The sequence below is a fragment of the Cystoisospora suis genome (genome assembly GCF_002600585.1).
Source record: "Cystoisospora suis strain Wien I chromosome Unknown contig_1099, whole genome shotgun sequence".
In the NCBI taxonomy this organism is placed as follows: Eukaryota; Apicomplexa; class Conoidasida; order Eucoccidiorida; family Sarcocystidae; genus Cystoisospora; species Cystoisospora suis.
The window spans coordinates 75,672-95,406 of NW_027153900.1; the positions used below are offsets into that span (position 1 = coordinate 75,672).

The 19,735-nt window shown below is 45.9% G+C and overlaps 3 protein-coding genes across 3 annotated transcripts; all 3 read left to right on the forward strand.

Moving 5' to 3' along the window:
• The first annotated feature begins 341 nt into the window (after positions 1 to 341).
• On the forward strand, positions 342 to 1,788 carry CSUI_002667 (uncharacterized protein). The gene has a single exon (XM_068062866.1). The coding sequence runs from the start codon at positions 881 to 883 to the stop codon at positions 1,205 to 1,207; it is 327 nt and encodes a 108-aa protein (XP_067925163.1). The 5' UTR covers positions 342 to 880; the 3' UTR covers positions 1,208 to 1,788.
• A 276-nt stretch (positions 1,789 to 2,064) lies between these two features.
• Positions 2,065 to 16,439, forward strand: CSUI_002668 (proton atpase). Its single transcript, XM_068062867.1, has 8 exons — positions 2,065 to 4,179; positions 4,901 to 5,283; positions 5,939 to 6,124; positions 6,942 to 8,504; positions 9,216 to 9,494; positions 10,511 to 10,915; positions 11,981 to 12,853; positions 13,846 to 16,439. Exons 1-8 carry the CDS (start codon positions 2,109 to 2,111, stop codon positions 15,871 to 15,873), a joined length of 7,788 nt encoding a protein of 2,595 aa, XP_067925164.1. The 5' UTR covers positions 2,065 to 2,108; the 3' UTR covers positions 15,874 to 16,439.
• Positions 16,440 to 17,377: 938 nt separating this feature from the next.
• CSUI_002669 (uncharacterized protein) lies at positions 17,378 to 18,396 on the forward strand. The gene has a single exon (XM_068062868.1). The coding sequence runs from the start codon at positions 17,972 to 17,974 to the stop codon at positions 18,275 to 18,277; it is 306 nt and encodes a 101-aa protein (XP_067925165.1). The 5' UTR covers positions 17,378 to 17,971; the 3' UTR covers positions 18,278 to 18,396.
• Positions 18,397 to 19,735: the final 1,339 nt, after the last annotated feature.

Consider the following 19,735-nt stretch of genomic DNA (forward strand, 5'->3'; position numbering starts at 1 on the left):
GCTTCTCGGATGATGGAGCGCTATCTAAGAAAGTCGAAGTGACTGTGATGTAAAAAACCGCTTGCTGCAAACTCTCTTCACATTCGCTCAAGTTGCAAACGATGCTGGAACCATGGTAGTCGTGGACAATGCTGATGAGCAGCTGTCTACTTTCCAACGTAGTTTATGTGTGTCGAAGCCGGCCCCCGTCCTGCCAGACCAACACCGGACAAAACTCCCCAACGATGACTAAAGAGGTTCCCTCCTGGGCGCCGCCGGTTGCTGCCAAGAGAGGCGGGGTGGTGTCCTTCAGGAGCCAAGGCGGAGCAATACGGAGTCGTGTTGCGACAACTCACCTTTCTCTCGTTTTCTATGCAGCAGGGAGAGGAGTCAGATCAATGATAATTCATTTAGAGAAGACCGGCCGCTTTTCCCATTAGCAGAGAGCAGCGAAACTGCTGGGTCTTTTCGACACACTCTTTAACCCTCGAGCAGTACGCTGTAGGTTCGGGTCGATGGCTTCACTCACGGGGAAGTAGCTGTCTCTCCATCCCATGGTGTATTCAAGGAATGAAGTGTGACGAAGCTCCTTGTTGTTCAAGTATGCCGGTGCCACGCGAGTTTTTCCTTTCATGTGCGCATCTCTTTTCTAACTTCGAGTGATGCTTTGTTATTCTTCGGAATTCACGATCATAGCTGTTGGTTAGTCAAGCAACGGATCCGGAAAGAGCAAGCCCCGCCACTTCACCGGGATGCCCTTTGGAAGGTTGAGACCGAGGTTTTCAGAAGTCCTTCTGGAAAACCCTCCTTCTAGGAAAACTTCGCTTCTATCGCGAGCCCACCCTGCCACGTACCGGGCGAGGGAGAAGGGAGTGCAGCTCCCTCAACGGCTTTCGGATGAATGTCGGGCAGAACAAGGAGTCCGCCAAGCCACACGACGACTTACCAAGTTTCATCTTTGCGTGCGCTTTTTCGAAAGATGATAAAGTCGGCTGATATCAGAAAGAGACGGAGTCACAGGTTTTTTTCTTCGTCGTCTCTGTGTTCTCCTGGGTGGCATAGCAAAGTCTGGCTACTCCGTTCATTTCCGAGAACGTATGCAAGTTTAAATTTCCCGCCCTCTCTTTCTTCCTTTCTTCGTTCTTCCGTTATCTTGCCTTCTTTCTTCCCTCTCCTTCCTCTGTCTCTTTCCTTTCCGGCGAGGCTCTCCTCGGCTCGCCTGATATGACCGGCAGCCACGGCGTGCCCCGCCTGCGTGCAAACAAACATACTAGAGCGACTATGTAGACCCGCAAAACTGAAGGCTTTCGCTGTTTTTTTCTATCGGTGTTCAGCTGATCACAAGCAACAAGCCACATGACCGCGCTGTACATACAGCTCTTCACCGAATTCTGTATATAGGTAGACGTATGTCAGCTTCATGAGGGTCCCCCGCCTATGGCTTTTTGTATTACGCAGGACTCAGTAGTGCAACAGAGGAGTCTCATTCTGTCCCCTCTAAGTATAGCATGGTGTATTTTTTCCGGGCTTTGTGGCGTTTCCCCCAACCCGGTTTAGTCTATCCTTTTTTGTACAACTCCTTCCATACCTTGGTTCACGAAGTATACAGGTGTCTTCCTTTGTAGGGATTGCGGCGGGTCAAGAATATCTTTGCTTTCCTATGGTTTCGGGTGTACGTACATCCTTTCAACTTTTTTGCTTATCAACCTATTTTTACCCTCATTTGCAGAGGTCACCGTCTTTTCGTTTCCTGGCGCCGCTCTTTTTTACATCATTCCTTTTCCACTTTTTTCACTCTTTGATTTGTATGTAGATATATAGATATATATATATGTCTATACATATAGACATATCTATATATCTACATATATGTATATACATGTAGATATATATATATATACATAAATCTACATATATGTATATACATGTAGATATATATATATATACATACACGTATCTATATATATATATATATACATATATAAGCACGTTGCGTACTTTTATAGTATCTCCATACACCCACATATACATATGTATATATATGTATATATATACCCGTATACGCACGCGTATATCTAGCCACGTCCGCAAACATATACATATGTATATATATGTAGATACATCTTCGCATGCTATACATATATGTGAGTCTTTGGTCTTCTGCGTTTTTTTTTTTCCTCCTGCGAAGGACCTTTTTTTGTATTTTTGTCTCCACAATGATAACCGCCTACGAGTTTGTAAAGGCGTGGTATGACAAAAGACAGCAGAAGAAAGCGAAATCGATTTATGTTGTATCGAACTATGATGCCCAAACCGATGCAGCGCTTGCACGTGGGGTGCTTCGAAGGGGAGCTGGGGGAGGAGGTGGAGGAGAAGAAAGAAAAGCATCATCACGTTTTCATCATCAGTCTCATCATCCTTCTTTCTTGGGTGTATCTACACTTAATGACAATGGTGTGATGTCTCCTATCCCAGTCCGTCTTTCTTCTTCAGATCCTGATAGGAAAAAAAGACTAGAGGAAGAAGAGGAGAACAAGAATTATCTTCTCTCCCCTGCAGGGTCTTCTGTGATTCCTCTCGATGAGCATCACAAGAAGAAGGATGGAAAAGATGAAGAGATTTCATCTTGTGACCGTCGTGGAGGTTGCCATTCGTCTTCGTCTTTCTTTCATCAAAGTATGAAAGAAACAGGAGTGATAGAATGCGGAGGAAGAGAAGAAGGTGGTGGAGGAGAAAGAGATACAATGCTATCTCATCCTGTAGCTCAATCCTTTCATGATGAAGTTCATCTGGAAAGTCCTCTCCCATCGGTAACTAGACAAGAGTCATACCCTTCTCCATCGCGTCCTTCTCCTCCCCGTCTTCTTAGCGGAACGACTGATCGCCATTCTTCCTCGTCTTTCTCCCCTGAGAAACCTTCACACACGGGCGAGGAAAAGAAGAAGGAAGAAAAGAACAGCAATCATGAAGAAGATGATCAAAATGGTGAGGATGACGAGGTGACTAAACACACCTTGCCTTCTCCTCCTTGTTCTGCGTCTTTTCCTTCCAAGAAGAAGAAGAAAGTGTTTTCTCTTCATCATTTGTTAAGCAAAGGAACTTTTCTCTCAAGAAGAGAACGAGGGTGCGAAGGAGGAGAGATCGAGGGGAGTCGCTTCTATAATCCATCAGGAGATTATGAAGACACCCGTGTATCGTTTTTGGAAGGTCATCGAGGGAAAGGCAACGGTGTACGTACAGCGAAGTATTCGGTATGGTCTTTTCTTCCCTTAGTGCTTTTGTATCAAGTTGAACGTTTAAGTAACTGTTACTTTCTCTTATGTGCCTTTCTCCAGATGGTTCGTGAAATCTCGCCAACAGGGGGGGTCCCTGTGAAACTTGTGTCGGTGGGAATCATTTTCGGGATTTCCATCATCAAAGAATTCTTTGAGGACCTTGGAAGACACCGTTCGGATAAACGCGAGAATGGGGCGCTCATCCATGTCTTTGAGAAGGGCGTTCTGAAAGAGAAGAAGTGGAAAGACGTCGTCCCTGGAGATGTTGTTAAAGTGACGGCAGGAGAATACTTTCCCGCGGATCTAGTCCTCCTAAACTGCTCACATGAGTTCGGCATCTGTAGTGTAGAGACAAAGAATGTCGATGGAGAATCCAATGTGAAATCCAAGTTTGCTATACCCCAAGTTCTTCAATACTTTCGAAATGATCAGGAGGCGGGAACGACGAAAATTGAAGTCATATGCGAACCTCCTAATGATGATCTAACCAAGTTCACTGGAAAGATTCTCGTCCCCCCTCTCTACTATCATCAAGAGAAGAGCAAGGAGGAGGAGGACAAGGAGGATGAGGTAGGTCAAAGGAATGTGATTGAGGATGATCATGAAAGCGGTGAAGGTAGGGATGGAGGAGACTGGAAAGGGCAAGAAGAAGAGGGACAGAAATCATGTGGAGAAGATAAGAGAAGAAGAGACAGTAGAGGGGAAAGAGGGAGAGGAAGACAACCACAACAACAGAAGAGTCAAGATGGAGAAGGAACGAAGGATCAGAATGGATGCAGGAGAACTAGCAATAGCAGTAGTAGTAGTAGTTATGTTGCGCCTGATGAACCTAGAGAAGAGATTCCCTTAAGTTACAAACAGCTTCTTCTACGGGGGACATCTGTCGTTGAAACCCAATGGGTCTATGGCCTTGTTGTCTACTGCGGTGAGTCCTGTCCGTCCTTATCAAAGAAGACCTTCTTTGACATTTGGAGTGATCTCCCCTTCTTGTTCTCTTTCCTCGGTCACATACACCAGGAGATGTATGTGTATCTACATGTATATGTATGATTGTTGAGGGGGTATCAGTTTATATATATATATAGAGAGAGGAATGTAGTAGTTTTGATTGTGTCTTAGCCTGTGAATTCATCTCATAGGCTCTGGACTTCTTGTCTGCTGAGTGTTTTGCATCAGGCAAGTATCTATTACGGCTGCTTTCTTTCTCAGTCTCATCTTCACCTGACTTCGTATCGTTTTCGACCATCCATCTCTTATTGTGTTGTAGTTAGACATATAGATGATACACATATAGACAGATATTAGATTGGGAGACAGGTACATAGATAGATAGATAGATGATAGATCTCTCATAGAAATTCATCTCTGTTTCTTTTTCTTCTTCATGCATGTCTTCCTTTTCATGTCCCAACAAGACTTCCTCGTTCTTTTCTCTTCGAACTCCTCTTCCTCTGATCCTTCTTTTTCTTCTCAAGAGAGTATCGGTCTTTTCCTTCCATTGAAGTTCATATCATTGTGATGCCCATATCGTCTCTCTCTCTCTCTTTTGCTTATGTATCTGTATCTTCCTTTATCTATCCATGTATGCATCTCTATCTTTCTTCTTTTCTTTCTTTGTTTCCTCTGTTTCTGTCTTTCCTTCTCAGGTCACCATACACGCTTGATGAAGAACGGCAGCGTAGAAGCTCGGCAGAAGTGGTCTCGATTAGAGAAGATCTATAATAATCATGTTATCCTTCTTGTAATTATTCAAGTTCTTTCCGTTATCATTCTTTGTGCCTACGGCATTCCATGGCTAGAAGTGACGGGGTATAACTCCTACTATCTTGATTTTGACGAAGATAAAGGCTCTGCCTACTACTTCGCAGTGAACTTTGGAACAAGCTTTCTTCATATGTCAGGCTTTGTTCCTATGGATCTCTATATGCTATGGGAGTTATCAAGGATGTTGCATGGCCTCTTCATCTATTTTGATCGTCTTCTAGTCTCCCCTGAGAATCAAGTTCGATCAAGTAGTCATGCTAGTCATGTAAGTGAGTTCATCTTCTTCTTGTTCCTCTTCTTCAGTGGAGACAAAAAGAAGAAAAACAGTTCAAGAGTCAAGATGAAGGGTGAAATGGCAGTGGTGATGATGTAGATAGAAAGTGTCATGTGAAGGTTCTTTCTTGAACTCTCCTTTAAAGTGTGAAAGAGAGGGAGTGAGATATGTGTGAAAACACAAAAGGAGGGTAGTAGGAGGTTGAATATGAAGACAGATATAGACGTGTATTAGTAGCATCACGATCGTGTGTATAGCTACCTAGATACGGAGCGTTTACACCATGTATAGACACATTTACAGGTCGTATCCGAGCCTATGTCTTCCTTCCGGTGTTTCTGGATTCTCGCTCTTCTTTTCTTCGTCAGCTCAATCGCATTAGGAGTAGAACACATCAATATCTTCAGTGCCTTGGTCTTCCTCGTCTTCTTTCCCTCACACTCACACTAAGGCTGTCTATCATTCATTCTACTCCCATAACCCTCCGAAATCCCATCTCCTTGTTTCCTCAATGATAGAACTTCACTTCCTCTTTCGCCTTCTTCTCTCTCTTTCTTCTTTTTCCCTACATATCTGTCTCCCTGTCTCTCTTTTATTCTCTTTGTGCGTTTCTGTGTCTATGGTGTGTTTGTTTGTTGGCATTCAGCTGGTAGAAGAGATGGGGAGTATCACACACATCTATTCGGATAAGACAGGGACGTTAACAAAGAATGTGATGCAGCTGCAGTGTATAGGCCTAGGAACGACAAATGAGTTCGGTCTAGATGAATGGTGTAGAACAAAGTCTGATGCTGTCACTCGAGATGCAGACCATCGTGCTTCTCTTCATCAGGTACGAGACGAAAAGAAGAATCACCCCCTCATGTATGATAATTTATCTACCTTCCATCTCCATAGATCTTCTACGTATCTACATACAGCTCAATAGAACAAGAAGAAGATGCTAGCTAGAGAATGATAGATTCATATAAAGGTCTGATAAGATAGAAAGGAACAGGAGTCGGTGGCGGAGAGAAAGAGAAAGACCAGACAACTTGAGCTCATGGATAAATCATCTGGTAACGGGGAGAAGAGTGAACCGGCTCGTGGTGGGGGGTTTCTGTCTTGTCTTCTAGTAGTAGTAGAGGTAGACGGAGGGCTTCTCGTCAGTCTCTGTGTAGATGTATGCAAATGTAAGAGTTCTTTCTTCATGGTATATGTATATATATATATGTGTATATTTATGCCCCCCACTCTCGATACACGCCACGATACCTCCTTTCTTTCATTAGAGTTTGGATAACCTCGGGAATCCTTTTTACTTTCTACGTTTTCAGCTAAGTGCGCGTTGTGTCCGTTGTGTCACTACTACTACTACCATTATGACTCTTACCCGGTTTCTCGGGTGTATGTACACTTGCTTTCTTAGCCGACATCCCTCCACGTGATTCGTTTTTAATTACACCTCCTTCTCACATATCAGTCAGGGTCTCCCTTTCCTCCAGCGTACCCCTACCACCGTCCCTCTCATTCTTTATCTCTCTTTCGATCTATCTCTCCATCTTTCGGGCGTCTCCTGTTTTCTCTTCTTTCTCCTGTCTTTTTTTTGTCTGTCTCGCCTCTTTATCTTATCGTTCACGTGTTGTCTTTCTTCTCTTCTCTTGCTTCAGTTACGAACAGGTACAGAACGTTTTCGTTCAGCTTCTGCCTCAAAGACTGCCATAGAGGGGGAAGATTCTGTTTTCTCTTCTTCGTGCTGCGGCTATCAGGAGTCAGCGACCTCAGGCAGTGCGGCTGGTGAGTTGCCTTTTGAAAACACACCCTCTTTTCTTCCTATGAGGGAAAAGAAGAAGCACTTCTTTCTATGCCAGGACTCAGGTCCCTATGTGAGCTTGAATCGAGACGAGATCGCCAGTTTTCTTGAGAATCTCAACCCTGAAGCGAGAACTCGCTTTGGCTATTTTCTTCTTGTCCTAGGCTTATGTCATACAGTCTTAGTTCGCTCTTCTTCTTCTGCTGGTTCTCTGACTACGGAGGAAGACGGAGAAGACGGAGATAGTACGGTAGACGATCTTGGGAAGCAAAGACAAACGAACGCGAAGAAGAAGAAGATGAAGAGGAATGACGACACAAGTCATAAGGTATTTAGCGGAGGAGAAAGGAGAATGAGAGGAAGAGAGAAAGGGGACCAAGAGGAGAAGGTCTCGTTTTTGAAGAGAGGGCAGAGTCTCTTGTGTTGGTCTAGGTTTTGTAGTAACCGAAGAGGAAAGGTGGATGACGAGAAGGCGGGGAGGAAGAGGCTCCTGGCAACCCCTACGTTTCTTCAAGCAAGTCGCAACGACGAGAAGAAGACGAAAGATGATGTAGAGGAGGAGATGAAGAATCTCTATGAAGCTGAGAAAGATGAGAAGGAAAAAGATGGAGTTGTTATGAATGGACAGATCAGCAACATGAGGAAGAATGACGAAGGAAGAGACGAGACAGCAAATAGGAAGAAAGAAGCGGAAGAAGATGGGTCAGAGAAGAAGAGGTTGAAAGCAGGTTCAACGCTATTTAGACCAACAAAGAAATGGAGAGATCAAGCGTCAGGCCTCTTCTTCCGAAACTATAATGAGAAGGAAAGGAATGAATATCATTACGATGCAGCATCTCCAGATGAATTAGCTCTTGTGTCGACAGCTCGTTATCTCGGACTCGAATTCTCTTCAAGACCTAGTCTTCTTGAAGTTGAAGTGAACTTCACATCCACAATCATTTCTGAAGTCTTTTTAACTCCTTCTCAAGCTAATGCTGTTCGTCGTTGTTTTCTACCAAAGAATTCCAAGAGTCATCCTCAAAGACCAGACAAAAGAACAACTGCAGGAGGGGGAGATGCTCTTAATTCTAGTGTTCTTCCGGTTCTCCCCGGTTCCGATGCAGGAGCAGTAGTAGTAGTGGGGGCAGGTGTACATACACCTGAGAAGGATGATAAGGGACAAGAACAAGACAAGAAAGGTAGTTGCAATCATACGGAGAATCAACTTACAAATGGAGATGGAGAGAAGGGATATACCCAGACGTTTTCATCTTCTTGCTTTCATGATGAAGACGACGCAGTTCCTGTGATCACTTATGGACTTCTAGATGTTTTAGAGTTCGATTTCGTGCGAAAACGGATGTCTGTTATTACAAGGTGTCCATACACCGGACAGATTCTCCTTCTCACAAAGGGCGCAGATACGTCCATGATGCAGGTCAGTACAACAACTGAAAGATAAAGGCTTCACAGAGAGAGAGAAAAGGAGAGAGAGAGAATGACGAGATCTTCTTTTCTTTTCTTCATCGCCTTTTTTCTTCATCTGTATTTTTTCCTCTTCTTTTTGTTCTCTCTTCTTTCTTGTCTAGCTAGAAACACATGGTCAGACAAAGGTCAACACGACGGTCTCGTCCTGTTTCTGTTCTGTCTCGTCTCGTTTTCTTTTCTTCTTCTTTGGCTCACTTTGTTTTAGAAACTTTCGATCACCTAAACCTGAAGCGTCCTGGTTGTGGTGCTTTTTCTCTCGTTCTACTTAGCAATCTTCTCCAACTATTTTCCTCTTCTTCACTGCATCGCTCTTCTTCTTTCATTTGTAGGTCGAGGCCGCCTTTACCCGTCATTCTGTCTCTGTCGGGGTTTCTCTCTTTTGTATCCTCTCTTTTTCTCTCCTCTTCTTTCGTCTCTTCTTCGCTCCTCCTGTCTTCAATGCTACTATCTGACATATCTATCATCCTATAGATAGACAGATAGATAGATAAGGGCGACTGAAGGCTTGCTAGTTTGCCTGGAAGAGAGGGGTTTTCTGTATGAGTATGACGGTATGAGGCATCAATATGAATGTATGTACGTGTGCATGTATATAGGTATGAATATGTATTTGTATCTATGCATGTGTGTATATGTATGAACATGTATCTATGTCTTACAGGTCGCCGCGTCAGGTCAAGACCAGCAGCTTGATGCGATAGAGGCTCAGCTGAGAGACTTTTCATCTTCTGGTTTGCGTACTTTAGTCATGGGGTATCGCATTTTAGAAGAGGCTGAATACAATGCATTCCATCGTGCCTTCGTACAAGCTCAGCAGCTAATAGGAGACGGCGCAGATCAGGATGAGGCTGTGAGAGAAGCTGTCTGCTCTGTCGAGGTTAACCTCATTATTGTTGGGTGTACGGGGATTGAAGATAAACTTCAAGATGAAGTAGAAGATGTAAGTCATCATTCATTCATTGCGAGAAAGATTTCTTTCTTTCTACACAAATATCTGTCTCTTTTTTCAGTTAGGTCCAGAATCAGGTCGTCTGCTTCTTCTTCCTCGTTTTCTTGCAAGTGTTGGTTCAATTTCTATATCGTTGGGGAGACAGTCGGGGATTCTTGGAGGTTTAGAGAGTGAGCTCCTGAATGGAAGGGAGGGAGAAGCAACATAGATAGATAGATAAAGACAGCAGGTAGATACAGAGATAGATAGATATCTGCATAGATCAAAGGTAGACGGAAAGATAGATTGAAGACCGGTAGCTAGATAGCTCAAGATGGCTGAAGTTTGTACAGTAGTAAAGTAGAAGAGAATGGTACGTTGTGAGGGAGACTGATCGCTCTTTTCGCGTGGTGTGTATTAGCATAGTATAGGAGGAGTGTCCCCTGTTCATTTGTTTTGCATCGTTCTTCTCATCATGATCTACACATGCGTTGTTATCTATTCTTCTCTAAGTGTTACATAGATGTATGCTGGGTGCTGTCGTCGTTGTCGAGGGAGGCAGGGAGCGTGTAGACGGTGTGAGATTTCTGCATGCAGTGCACTTGTCTTCTCGTCGAGCCAGACCGGAGAGCTTCCTTCCAGATGTCTCGATATTCAGCTATTATCCTCTCAACTGAATGGTCTTCTTTTTTTCTGTCCTTGGCTTTGCTTTTCATTCTTCACTAGGTTCATGTTGTCTCTGCTTCCTTTGCACTGCCTGCACTTGAATGAACCAGATGTATCGATGATGTATGAAGATGTGTGTATCTATACATGTATATTTGTATCTAGGTATGTGTCTATGTATCTATGTATGTATCTCTTCGCATGTCTCTACTCATTTATCTACATATCCTGCCATATCTCTCCTCCTGTGTTTCTCCATGAAGATCATAGCACAGAAGACATCTTTTCTTTCTCTCTTTTTTATCTTTTCTTCGTTCTTTCTTTCTTTCTTTCTTTCCTTTTCATCTGTATGGCTTCTTCAGGTCATCAAAGATATGAAAGATGCGGGTATAGCCTTATGGGTGTTAACAGGAGATAAACTGGAGACAGCGATCAACATTGGCTATTCGACAAATCTCCTTCATCAGAACTGTTACAACGCGATTATTGACGGAGAGACGAGCCAAGATGTCTGCGACCAAATCGAAAGACATCAAGGCAACTGCAACGTGGGAAGACTTATCGGCAGGCGTAGTCGTCGTCGGCCTCGTAGAGATAAAAAAGCAGGCGGAGGAGGAGGAGGAGAAACAGGGGGAAAGGACAAGACGATGTGTGCCCCGTTCTTTTGTCGAGGAAGAAGATCGAGATCAAGAAAAAGAAGCGGAAGTATATGGTGGGATGAAATCGCTTGGAAAGAATTGGGTCTCTCGCCCGCTGAAGATGTTCAGGTAAAGAAGATGCCCAGCTCAAGGAGTGCAGGTCTTTCCTCTCTCTTTCTTTCTTTGTCTTGAATAATCGTCTGGGGATGATGTTGGCTGACTGGAAGGCAGTCAGACGTCTTTAGGATGTAGGAAGGGATGTGTGTGTGAACAGGCATGTAGGAGAAGAAGAGATTTCATCCACCCGAGAAATCTCTCCCTTCCGTGCATGCAAGTCAAGTTCAGTGGACCTGCATTGGGGAGGATTTCATCACTCTCCTCTTTCCTTCTCTTTTTCAATCTGTCCCGACTTATTTCATATCTAGATATCCCTGCTGATCAACAGAAGTCCGGGTGTGAGTCCGTACGTAGCGCGCAAGCTGTCCGTTAAAAATTGTATTCTGTACTTGTATAGAAAGCGGGTGTTTGGATGAGATTCTTTCGCTCTTCTCGTTCGTCAGTCTCTCCAAATTGCCGGTTAGGTCTTCATTGTTCCACATGAATCATCTTCTCTTCAGCTGCACTAGAAAACAGATGCTTTCTGTGGATCTCTCTGCTATACATAATGCCTATGCGTATTTATATACATGCATATATGTATATGTGTGGGGTACAGGGCAGTAGATAGTTTGATTAGTGATTCGAGTGAAAAACAGCGAAGTCCCCATGAAGCATATGGAGAAGGGTCCTTATGTATGTACACACATATATATCCATCTGTATGCACATGTCCTTCAGAGACGATGCAAATATATAGATTCATATACAACTCCCTACATACGTACGTGCGAAGATTTGCAGTGGTGTGCCTGTGCGGTGTATGTACAGTCTGCTCTGAATTTTCTTAACGTTCATGAAGTCACACATTGAGTGGCTCTTGAAATACACGGAGTCGTCCTCTTTATCTATCCATCTTGGATGCCAAGTCTTCTTCTGTTTCCACCTTTCTTTCTTTCCTTCTTTTCTTCGTTCTCTTTCATTTTCTCTCGGTGCGCTCTTCGTCTTGAGAGAAGTTTCTTTCTTCCTGTTCTTCTTCGTCGTTTCACATTTCTTTTTCTTCTGTTTCTATACATTTTTTCTTTTTCTTTTGTTTAGTTACAACAACTTCTGGAAGAGCAGATGCGCCAGCTGGAAGAACATGCAAGTGACGAAGAACGTCAGGCGGGTGGAGATCGTCCATATGGGCTAGGTCGAAGAGAGAGAGATCGTGGAAGAGAAGAAGAAGGAGAAACAGATGACGAAAGAAGCCAGGAAAGAAAGAGGAGTGAAGACTTACCACCCCCTCTTGTTTTACGTGATTCATCTATTCGTATTACAGTTACAGATGAAGCTGCAAGTACACCTAGATCTGTGTATGGCCCTTCTCAATCGGGTGGTGATCCATCATCTCACCCATATCCCCCATCTCCTTCTCCTCCTGTTCTTCCTTTGAAGCATTCGGTCTCATCTGGACCTTGTGTTGTTAACGTGGTGCCACCTTCGAGTATTCTAGTAGACAATACACCGAGGGGACAGCTCCCCCCTTGTCATCATGCTTCTTTGTCGCAACCTTTTTCACATAGGAAAAGTAAAAGAGAAACAGAATTTCTTCCAGGAGGACGTCGTCACTCTCATTCTCTTCTTCGCGACCAGCCCCCCCGCCAGGGGGAAGTCGCATTGAATGGAGAAGAGAGCAACTCTTTTTCTTACCATTATATCAAAGGAGAAGGAAGTGGTGGTCTCGGTGGGTGTTCACTAGAGATTCCAAAGACAGGAAGACCAGGAGGAGGACAGCTTCTCTATCATCCTCGCCCTCATAACACAGATAGTCATGCCTCTCTTCTTAGTACGACAACGCATAAGTCTTCTTTAGATGTTCCTTTACCAGCGGAGTTAGGAGAGAGAAGATGTATCAGTAGTTCACCTCGAAGATCAAGAGGGTCTGTGCCTGAAGGTGTCCCGATTATAACGCGAGAAGATCTTGAAAAGGTACCTCAAGAAGGAGAGCCTCTTTCGTTCATTTGCACTACTCCTTGTGATCAGCTTGATGTAGCGCTTTCTCATACATGTATAGATCTCTCTCTCGGTGCGGTGCGAATGGTCGTATGGATAGATGTGGATGTATGCTTCGATACCCGCTTGACAAGATAGAGTTGGAAGGTCACTTGCCGTGGAAGGCCTACGTTTTTTCTACTGTAGAGAAATACGTGTGGATGTATGTAAGAATACATGTATGGATGTCTGTACCTGTATCTCCGTGACCCTGTAGTTCTTTTCTCTTACATGCTTACTTGTAGTGGGCTCTAGAGTGAGTGTCTTCCTACTGCTACTACTATCAGCATGAAAACTGGAGAGATCTCTTATCTTTTGTCTCCTCCGTCGTGCTTCAATACATAACAGCAGTGTTAGCTAGCTATCTCCACACAATCTAGAGATTTCGGGAGTGACGTCGTACCAACATAGTGTGGGTCACTGTCTCTGTATGTTCCGCCGCATGGCCTCTCTTGTTAGTACCTCACCCAGGGCGTAGAGAGAGGGACCCGTAGCTATGCATCAATCACTCGTTTCCCGAATGGTGTATGAACCAATGGTGTAAATCGTGTATGGGCAACGGTATATCTATCTTCAGTGTAGATCGGTAGACAGATAGATATACCCCACGTTGTGTCCACCTCTCTAACCTTTCCATGTGTTTTTCTTTAGTCCTTCTTTCGATATTCTATGTATCTATCTCTTTGTGTATTGCTTTTTATCTATGTATCATCTCTATGTGTGCCTAGTCGCGGGACGTTGTCGCGCAGTTTCCCGAGAGAGAAACGGGTCGTACATGCACATTGCGTTTGTTCTGTCTGAAGGCCGTAGTAGCTCATATCCATACAGAATCCATCCAATGAGAGTCATGTGGAGACATTCTGTGTTTAACTTTCTCCAGTCCTTTTGTTTGCTTTTCGTCTACGTGTCTATGTGTCTTTCTTCTTCAGCAAATCAAAGAGGCCTACGTAGAGCGGCGTTCACGTCTTCGTAATAGTATCTTGCCTGTCTTGCCACTGGTACGTAAGAAAGTTGACTCGACGTTTGTGAAGGCTAATCGCGTTATCGAAAAGAATGCCTTAGCTGCAGAACTCGGAGCAGGTGATTCTTTGTCGGGCGTCTACGGTGGAGGAGGAGGAACTGGGGGGAAGAAGGGGACGCCTGGTGCGAGTGATATGGGAGAAGATGTTGAGAATGATATGCCAACTAGAAGAGGAGAAAGAAATGAACAGGAGGAGAGTGATATGAATGAGAAAGGAGATCGAGAAGAAGGAAGAAGCTTCTCATCTTCCTCGAGTAGAACAGATAGGAGAGAAGCATCGACAAGAGGAAAAGAAGGAGGGGGAAAAGGACGAGGGAGTTTTGCACAACAGGTGAACTTTCTGGAGTATTCTGAGTTTTGTATTACCATCACAGGTGCCGCATTACAGAAGGTAGTAGAGAATCATTATCTTCAGTTCAAATTCTATTGTCTATGCCGACATGCAGCAGCTTTAATAGCCTGTCGAGTTACTCCAAAACAGAAAGCTCTTCTTGTGAAACAGAATTCTGCTTTTAATCCACGAGGGACGTCGTTAGCTATAGGTGATGGTGCGAATGATGTGCCAATGATTCTAGCGGCTGATGTGGGTGTTGGCGTTGTTGGTAAGGAGGGTCTACAAGCGACGAGATCTGCAGATTTTGCCGTCGGTGAATTTCGCATGTTGAGACGTCTTTTGTTTGTTCATGGCAGAGAATCATTAAGAAGAAATGCTGTGCTTGTCTATTTATGTGTGTTCGTGAATGTTGTGACGTGTTTAACGCAGTTCTTATTCAATTTCATCTCAGGAAATAGTGGTGTGGGTGCATTCAATCAAGGATCTCGACAGACGATTAATGTCCCTTTTATATGGATCCCCATCATTCTTTATGCTGTGTTAGATCGACAACTACCTTATGAAATATTAGAACGCAATCCACCCTTGTATTATGCATTACCCTCACATATGTGGCCCTTTGGTACAAGTAGATGGGTATCAGAGTTCCGTGATTGGCTTGATCTTCTTGTAAACTTGCCACTCAGCTATATGAGACGTGCTTTACTCTATTGTTTTCGATATTGCCCAAAAACCTTCTGGAAAATCGATTTTGCTGCCTTCTCTCTCAATTCATGGCTACAAAGATCACGACAACCTCTGCGTTTAAGATCCTACGGACTTCATTGTCTTCTACTCTGGCTACTTTTTTCATTGTGGGTGTCGTGTGTGCTTGTCTTCTGTGTTCCATGGACGGAGACGGGGGCATGGACTCCGTGGAATGGTGTCGATTTAGGTTTCCCAACCATTGGATATCATACCTATTCCCAGTATGTACAACTCTTGTTCATTACAACTGTATATCTGGTGATTAGTAGTCTTCAGAATACATGGACCGTACTCCAGGTCGCCGCTTTTCTTATTCTTTTGCTGTTAGCCATATTAGGATTCTATTTGTACACGATAACTCCGGTGAAAACCGATGTGTTCTTTGGAAAACTTGTCGGTTCTTTTGTCATGGCACATGTCACCTCTTCATATTACTTGGGCTTCATTTTAAACAATCTCCTTGCCCTTGCTCCACTCTGGTTAGCCATATGCTTCTCCATCACTCGATTCCCGACGGCAGAAAACCTCGTTGCCGAGCAAATCAAGGCAGGGAAATATCGTGGCTTACCGGAGAAGGCTACTCCGGCTCCTGGAGAGGAAGTCGCGTACGTCGTTCCACAAAATGTTGAAAAGGAAGAAGAATATACGGGTTTTGCTTTTGCTAGCGATGCTCCGTTTTACATGCTCGTTCCCGGACTCAGGCGTCTGTGGGAAGCTGTGACTCATGCGACAGGGGGGGAAAAATCCAGCAGCAGTACTGGAGCTTCTAGCCCGGGCAAAGAAGAACCTGCGAAACGTATGGACGGTGGCAGTGGTAACCATCCTTCGTCAAATCATGAATGTGTGTCTTCCTGACTTATTGTCAGTACAGTAGAATCTGGGCGGGCAGCGATATCGGATTCGGGAGGTTGCCTCCCGTCCTGTGAATTGAATCCCCGTAGCGTATCGTGATTGCCCGTGCGGGTGCGGATGTGTCTTCCGAAATCTACGTAGCGTTAACAGGTGTACACGGCGAGGTGCGGTTGTTGTGTCAGTGACCGATTTTTTTCATATATATTTTTTGTGAAGGCCTGCTCTGTCCAAGCCGCACAGGTGCCGCGGGGAACCAGCGTATCGTTCAACACCAGGCAAACACTTGACGACATGCGTCTGTGTTTCCCGTTCCCTCGGAAACAGGCGGACAGCATTAAGAAAAACACTCAGGGCTTTTAGTGCTCGGGTGAAACAGAAGTGGATTCTTTGCGCGCCATCTTCACAGAGACTGATTACAGGATAGCAGATGCGAAACTAACTTTGTCTTGCTACACCGATTGAACACATACCATGTTCGTCTGGTGAACCGTCAGCTCGCCTGCTACGGTTTGGGCGCTGGGCGGCGTCGCCCGTTGTTCCCCAGAATCGGCCATAAGGGTAGCTAGAGCAGATAGTCGCTGATGCTGGACAAACTCCATTCCGTCATAGCGCCCACCGACGACAGGTTCTGACGGTTCACCAGATAGCCTGGGACTGACTGCCTTGAGAAGCTGAGAGGGCGGCCCTCGGCGTTCATCCAAATCGGACGGTGCGCCATCGAGGCGGCCTCACGGTTCTAATGCAGGGCCCGATGGCTTGAAGAAAACGGCTGGTACACGAAATAAGTACCACTGGTAGAGGTAAGCAAGTTAGTGGTTTCACTATGAACTCTCATCTGTGGTTGCTGCAGCAGGGCGAGAAAGCACAGCTTCAGTACATGGCGAGACAACTCCTGCTCCGCACAAACTACCTCTTGACTCGTTCTGCAGCTAAGTCATGGTATATGAAACAAAGTAAAGGATACTTGAGGCTACATGGGGGGCGGCTATTACTTCGTCGCTTCTTTTGCCATGAACGGACCGCCACGCGACGGGAGTGAAAGCAGGGCAAGGCAGTAGTACAGCACGCTGACACGGGTCTAGACATTCAGTTTTTCCCGTCTCTGCCTCAGGCCGTGTAAGAGTACACTCCTGTCCAGCCGAGCACCTTCTCCCAGGCGACGCATCATCGACTATATCCCGTCACGCGTCTGCATGACGGTATCGAGCTAAGACAGCAACTACGTAGATGCGTTAGCAACGAACTGGAAGCGTGGCAGGGGTATGTTGGGCTACACTGGAGATATGCCAGCCGTCGCACAACAAGAGGAACTTCATACTGCACTACACTCTTTGAATCGGGTGAAGAAAAAGACGGATGCTTGAAGTTATTGTTTGCCCCGTTAAAAAAAAGCGGGAGAGGCATTCTAGTAGCTGCAAGTATGGAGGTTGCCGCCGGAGCATGCATGCAGTGGGTAGTCCCACACAAGTGTACTCTCGACAGCATCGCGGAACCACTTCTGTTGGGTAGTTTATTGTGCAAGTTAGTGGCTCTCCTGCATTCATTCTCACACCGTGGTCTCTTGTGCGCGTGCGTCCACTCTTCGTGCGTTTTCTCTTTGAATCAGGGACTACCGGTTAAACCTCGAGTCTGTCGCATCACTGCCCTGTTTGCTCTGCGTCTCAGTGTTCGTTGGCTGTGAAGTCGTGTCAGCGGCGCTGCGCTTCCGTGACTTTTTTTGCCCTCACTGTGACGTATCTCCGACTTCACACATCGGCAGTCTCCTGGCGGTCGGCACCTACCCCTTGACTGTTGATACTTCAGCGCTTGCGTGCGGTTTTTCGCGCGTACCCGTGGCCTCTGTCTCGGTTCATCAAGATGTTTCTGCTTCAGGAGTCGGAGCAGCAACAGCTCCAGCAGATGGTACGAAGAAAGCTTCTCCAGAGAATCCGCGCATTCGCCCTCTATGTAGCAGCCTTGCGCCTGGTTCCTGTTGTTGTCTCAGTCTTCTCTTCGAAGCCGGCCGGAAGCTCGTCCTGAGGTGTCGTGGGTAGGACGAGGATGCGGCTTCCGGCAGGCCTACGGACGGTCGCGGGACGTGCCACTTGTCTCCGAAGGTTGTATGGGGCCCCTCGATACATCGCAGGAAGAGCGGAGTCGGCATCTTTTTGAACTTCTCCGGGCGGGACGGCAGCGCAGTAGACAGCCAGGGCAAAGGAAGCTTTTTGGGTCAAGGGTTGCCTTAGACTGGCCCCATACACTCCAAGGTCGGCATGGTGAACAATTCCAATTTCGTCGAGGCGACCACGAGGAGTCACCGTTTCTCTCGGAAGTCCGCGAAGGTGCGGAGCACCTAACCAGAGCTTTGACTGGGATGAAGTCCGTGTCTGGACGATCTTATCATAGGAAGGCTGAACCTCAGTCGTGATCGCGCTCGAATACACCCTTGTGACGGATCAAGTGTTTGTCCGGTATTTGCAGAGCAGCCGGTGAGCAGGTTGTGCCGTGCAGCGGTTCTTAGGGCAGTGCGAGGTCCTTACCGCCGGGGTCCCGTCTTAATTATTGACATCTGTGATGAGGGTATTTGCTGTGTTACCGTGTTTGTCCGGTGCGAGTAAAAGTCCTATATAGATGTCCGCGGCTCGAACAGCCGGAGGCCCCAGATAACGGCAGGTCGGATAACCCACATCTCCAAAGCGACACATCAATCCACAACGCGCTTAATCGAAGAATAGAAAAGCTTGATTTTAGCCAACCCGGTCAAAGCTGTCGCCATGGTGTAGAGGGCGAACACAGCTGCCTGAAGCACATTGGTATTTGCGAAAGTGGCCAGCTATCTGTCCCTCAGCCAGGCAACGGGTAGACTCTCACTCGGAGACCGAGGTAATTGGTTTTGATTTGCCTGGTCTCAAACAGAGAGCGACTGCGCTTCTGTGCTTATTAGGAGCGTTCTCTGTGGTGCCGTCCATGCTGGAAACGGAGTCTGTAAGCAACGGGTTAAGAGTTGAGACTTCACTTACGGAGACGCAGTGAACAGCGTGCTGGATACGCTTCTTTCTCAACGTCTATCAAAGGAAGTATAACCTTCGGAAAAAAAGAGCTCAACTTGGAACTGACACAACGACGGAGAGAGGGCGCGTAGACAACACTGGAGACTGCATTTGTTATACCTGAAGAGGGCAAAAGCCGTATCTTCTGACGGTGACGATCGACACCCATAGGGGGTGACTTTCCTGGACGCTTTACTGCTACCATGTCGAGTTCACCCGTTTGACCGAGAAACTGCCCCTGCCAGTCCTTGGGGCAAATCAGTGGCACGTGATTTTGTGTAGCTGACTGCCTTCCGAGGCGCTTTTCCGTTTACAAGTAGAGGCAGGACCGGATCTCAACAGTCAGTACTGCTCCCGGGATTGAGTTCTTGATTGCCCACCCATCTCTTCGGTGAGAGCGGTTTGCTACTTTCGAAGGAATTGCCGGCCTTTGTGAACAGACACGGAGGAGCATTCTTGTCTGACTCTTCACATGACCAGAAGGTTTCATCATGATCTTCAACGGAAGAGAGTAGAACCTGTCCCCGCGGTCCATGTTCTTTGAGATCGCGCTTCTGCCCTTCAAACTGTCTGCAACAGAGAGCCCTGGGCCGTTTCGAACACCCGGAACCTTGCGAGCTGCCCTGGCATTCTGAACGCCATTCTCGCATTCGTTTTGACCGGCGCGATAACTCGTCGAGATCCCAGTCTGTGACGACAGACGGGCAAACAGACGCACTTACAAGGTAAGGGTCCAGACGCAGGCGGAAGAACCGCATGTGTCTCCCAGCAGTCCGGAACAACCGCAGTTTACGGAGGTGATTCCGTTCCCTCAAACAGTATGAACTCTTGCTCTC

Coding starts and splice junctions, on each gene's coding strand:
- CSUI_002667 (XM_068062866.1), top strand. CDS start 881: ATGTCGGGCAGAACAAGGAGTCCGCCAAGCCACACGACGACTTACCAA.
- CSUI_002668 (XM_068062867.1), top strand. CDS start 2,109: ATGCTATACATATATGTGAGTCTTTGGTCTTCTGCGTTTTTTTTTTTC. Junction 4,180..4,900: donor TGGCCTTGTTGTCTACTGCG/GTGAGTCCTGTC, acceptor TTTCCTTCTCAG/GTCACCATACACGCTTGATG. Junction 6,125..6,941: donor ATCGTGCTTCTCTTCATCAG/GTACGAGACGAA, acceptor CTCTTGCTTCAG/TTACGAACAGGTACAGAACG.
- CSUI_002669 (XM_068062868.1), top strand. CDS start 17,972: ATGGGGCCCCTCGATACATCGCAGGAAGAGCGGAGTCGGCATCTTTTT.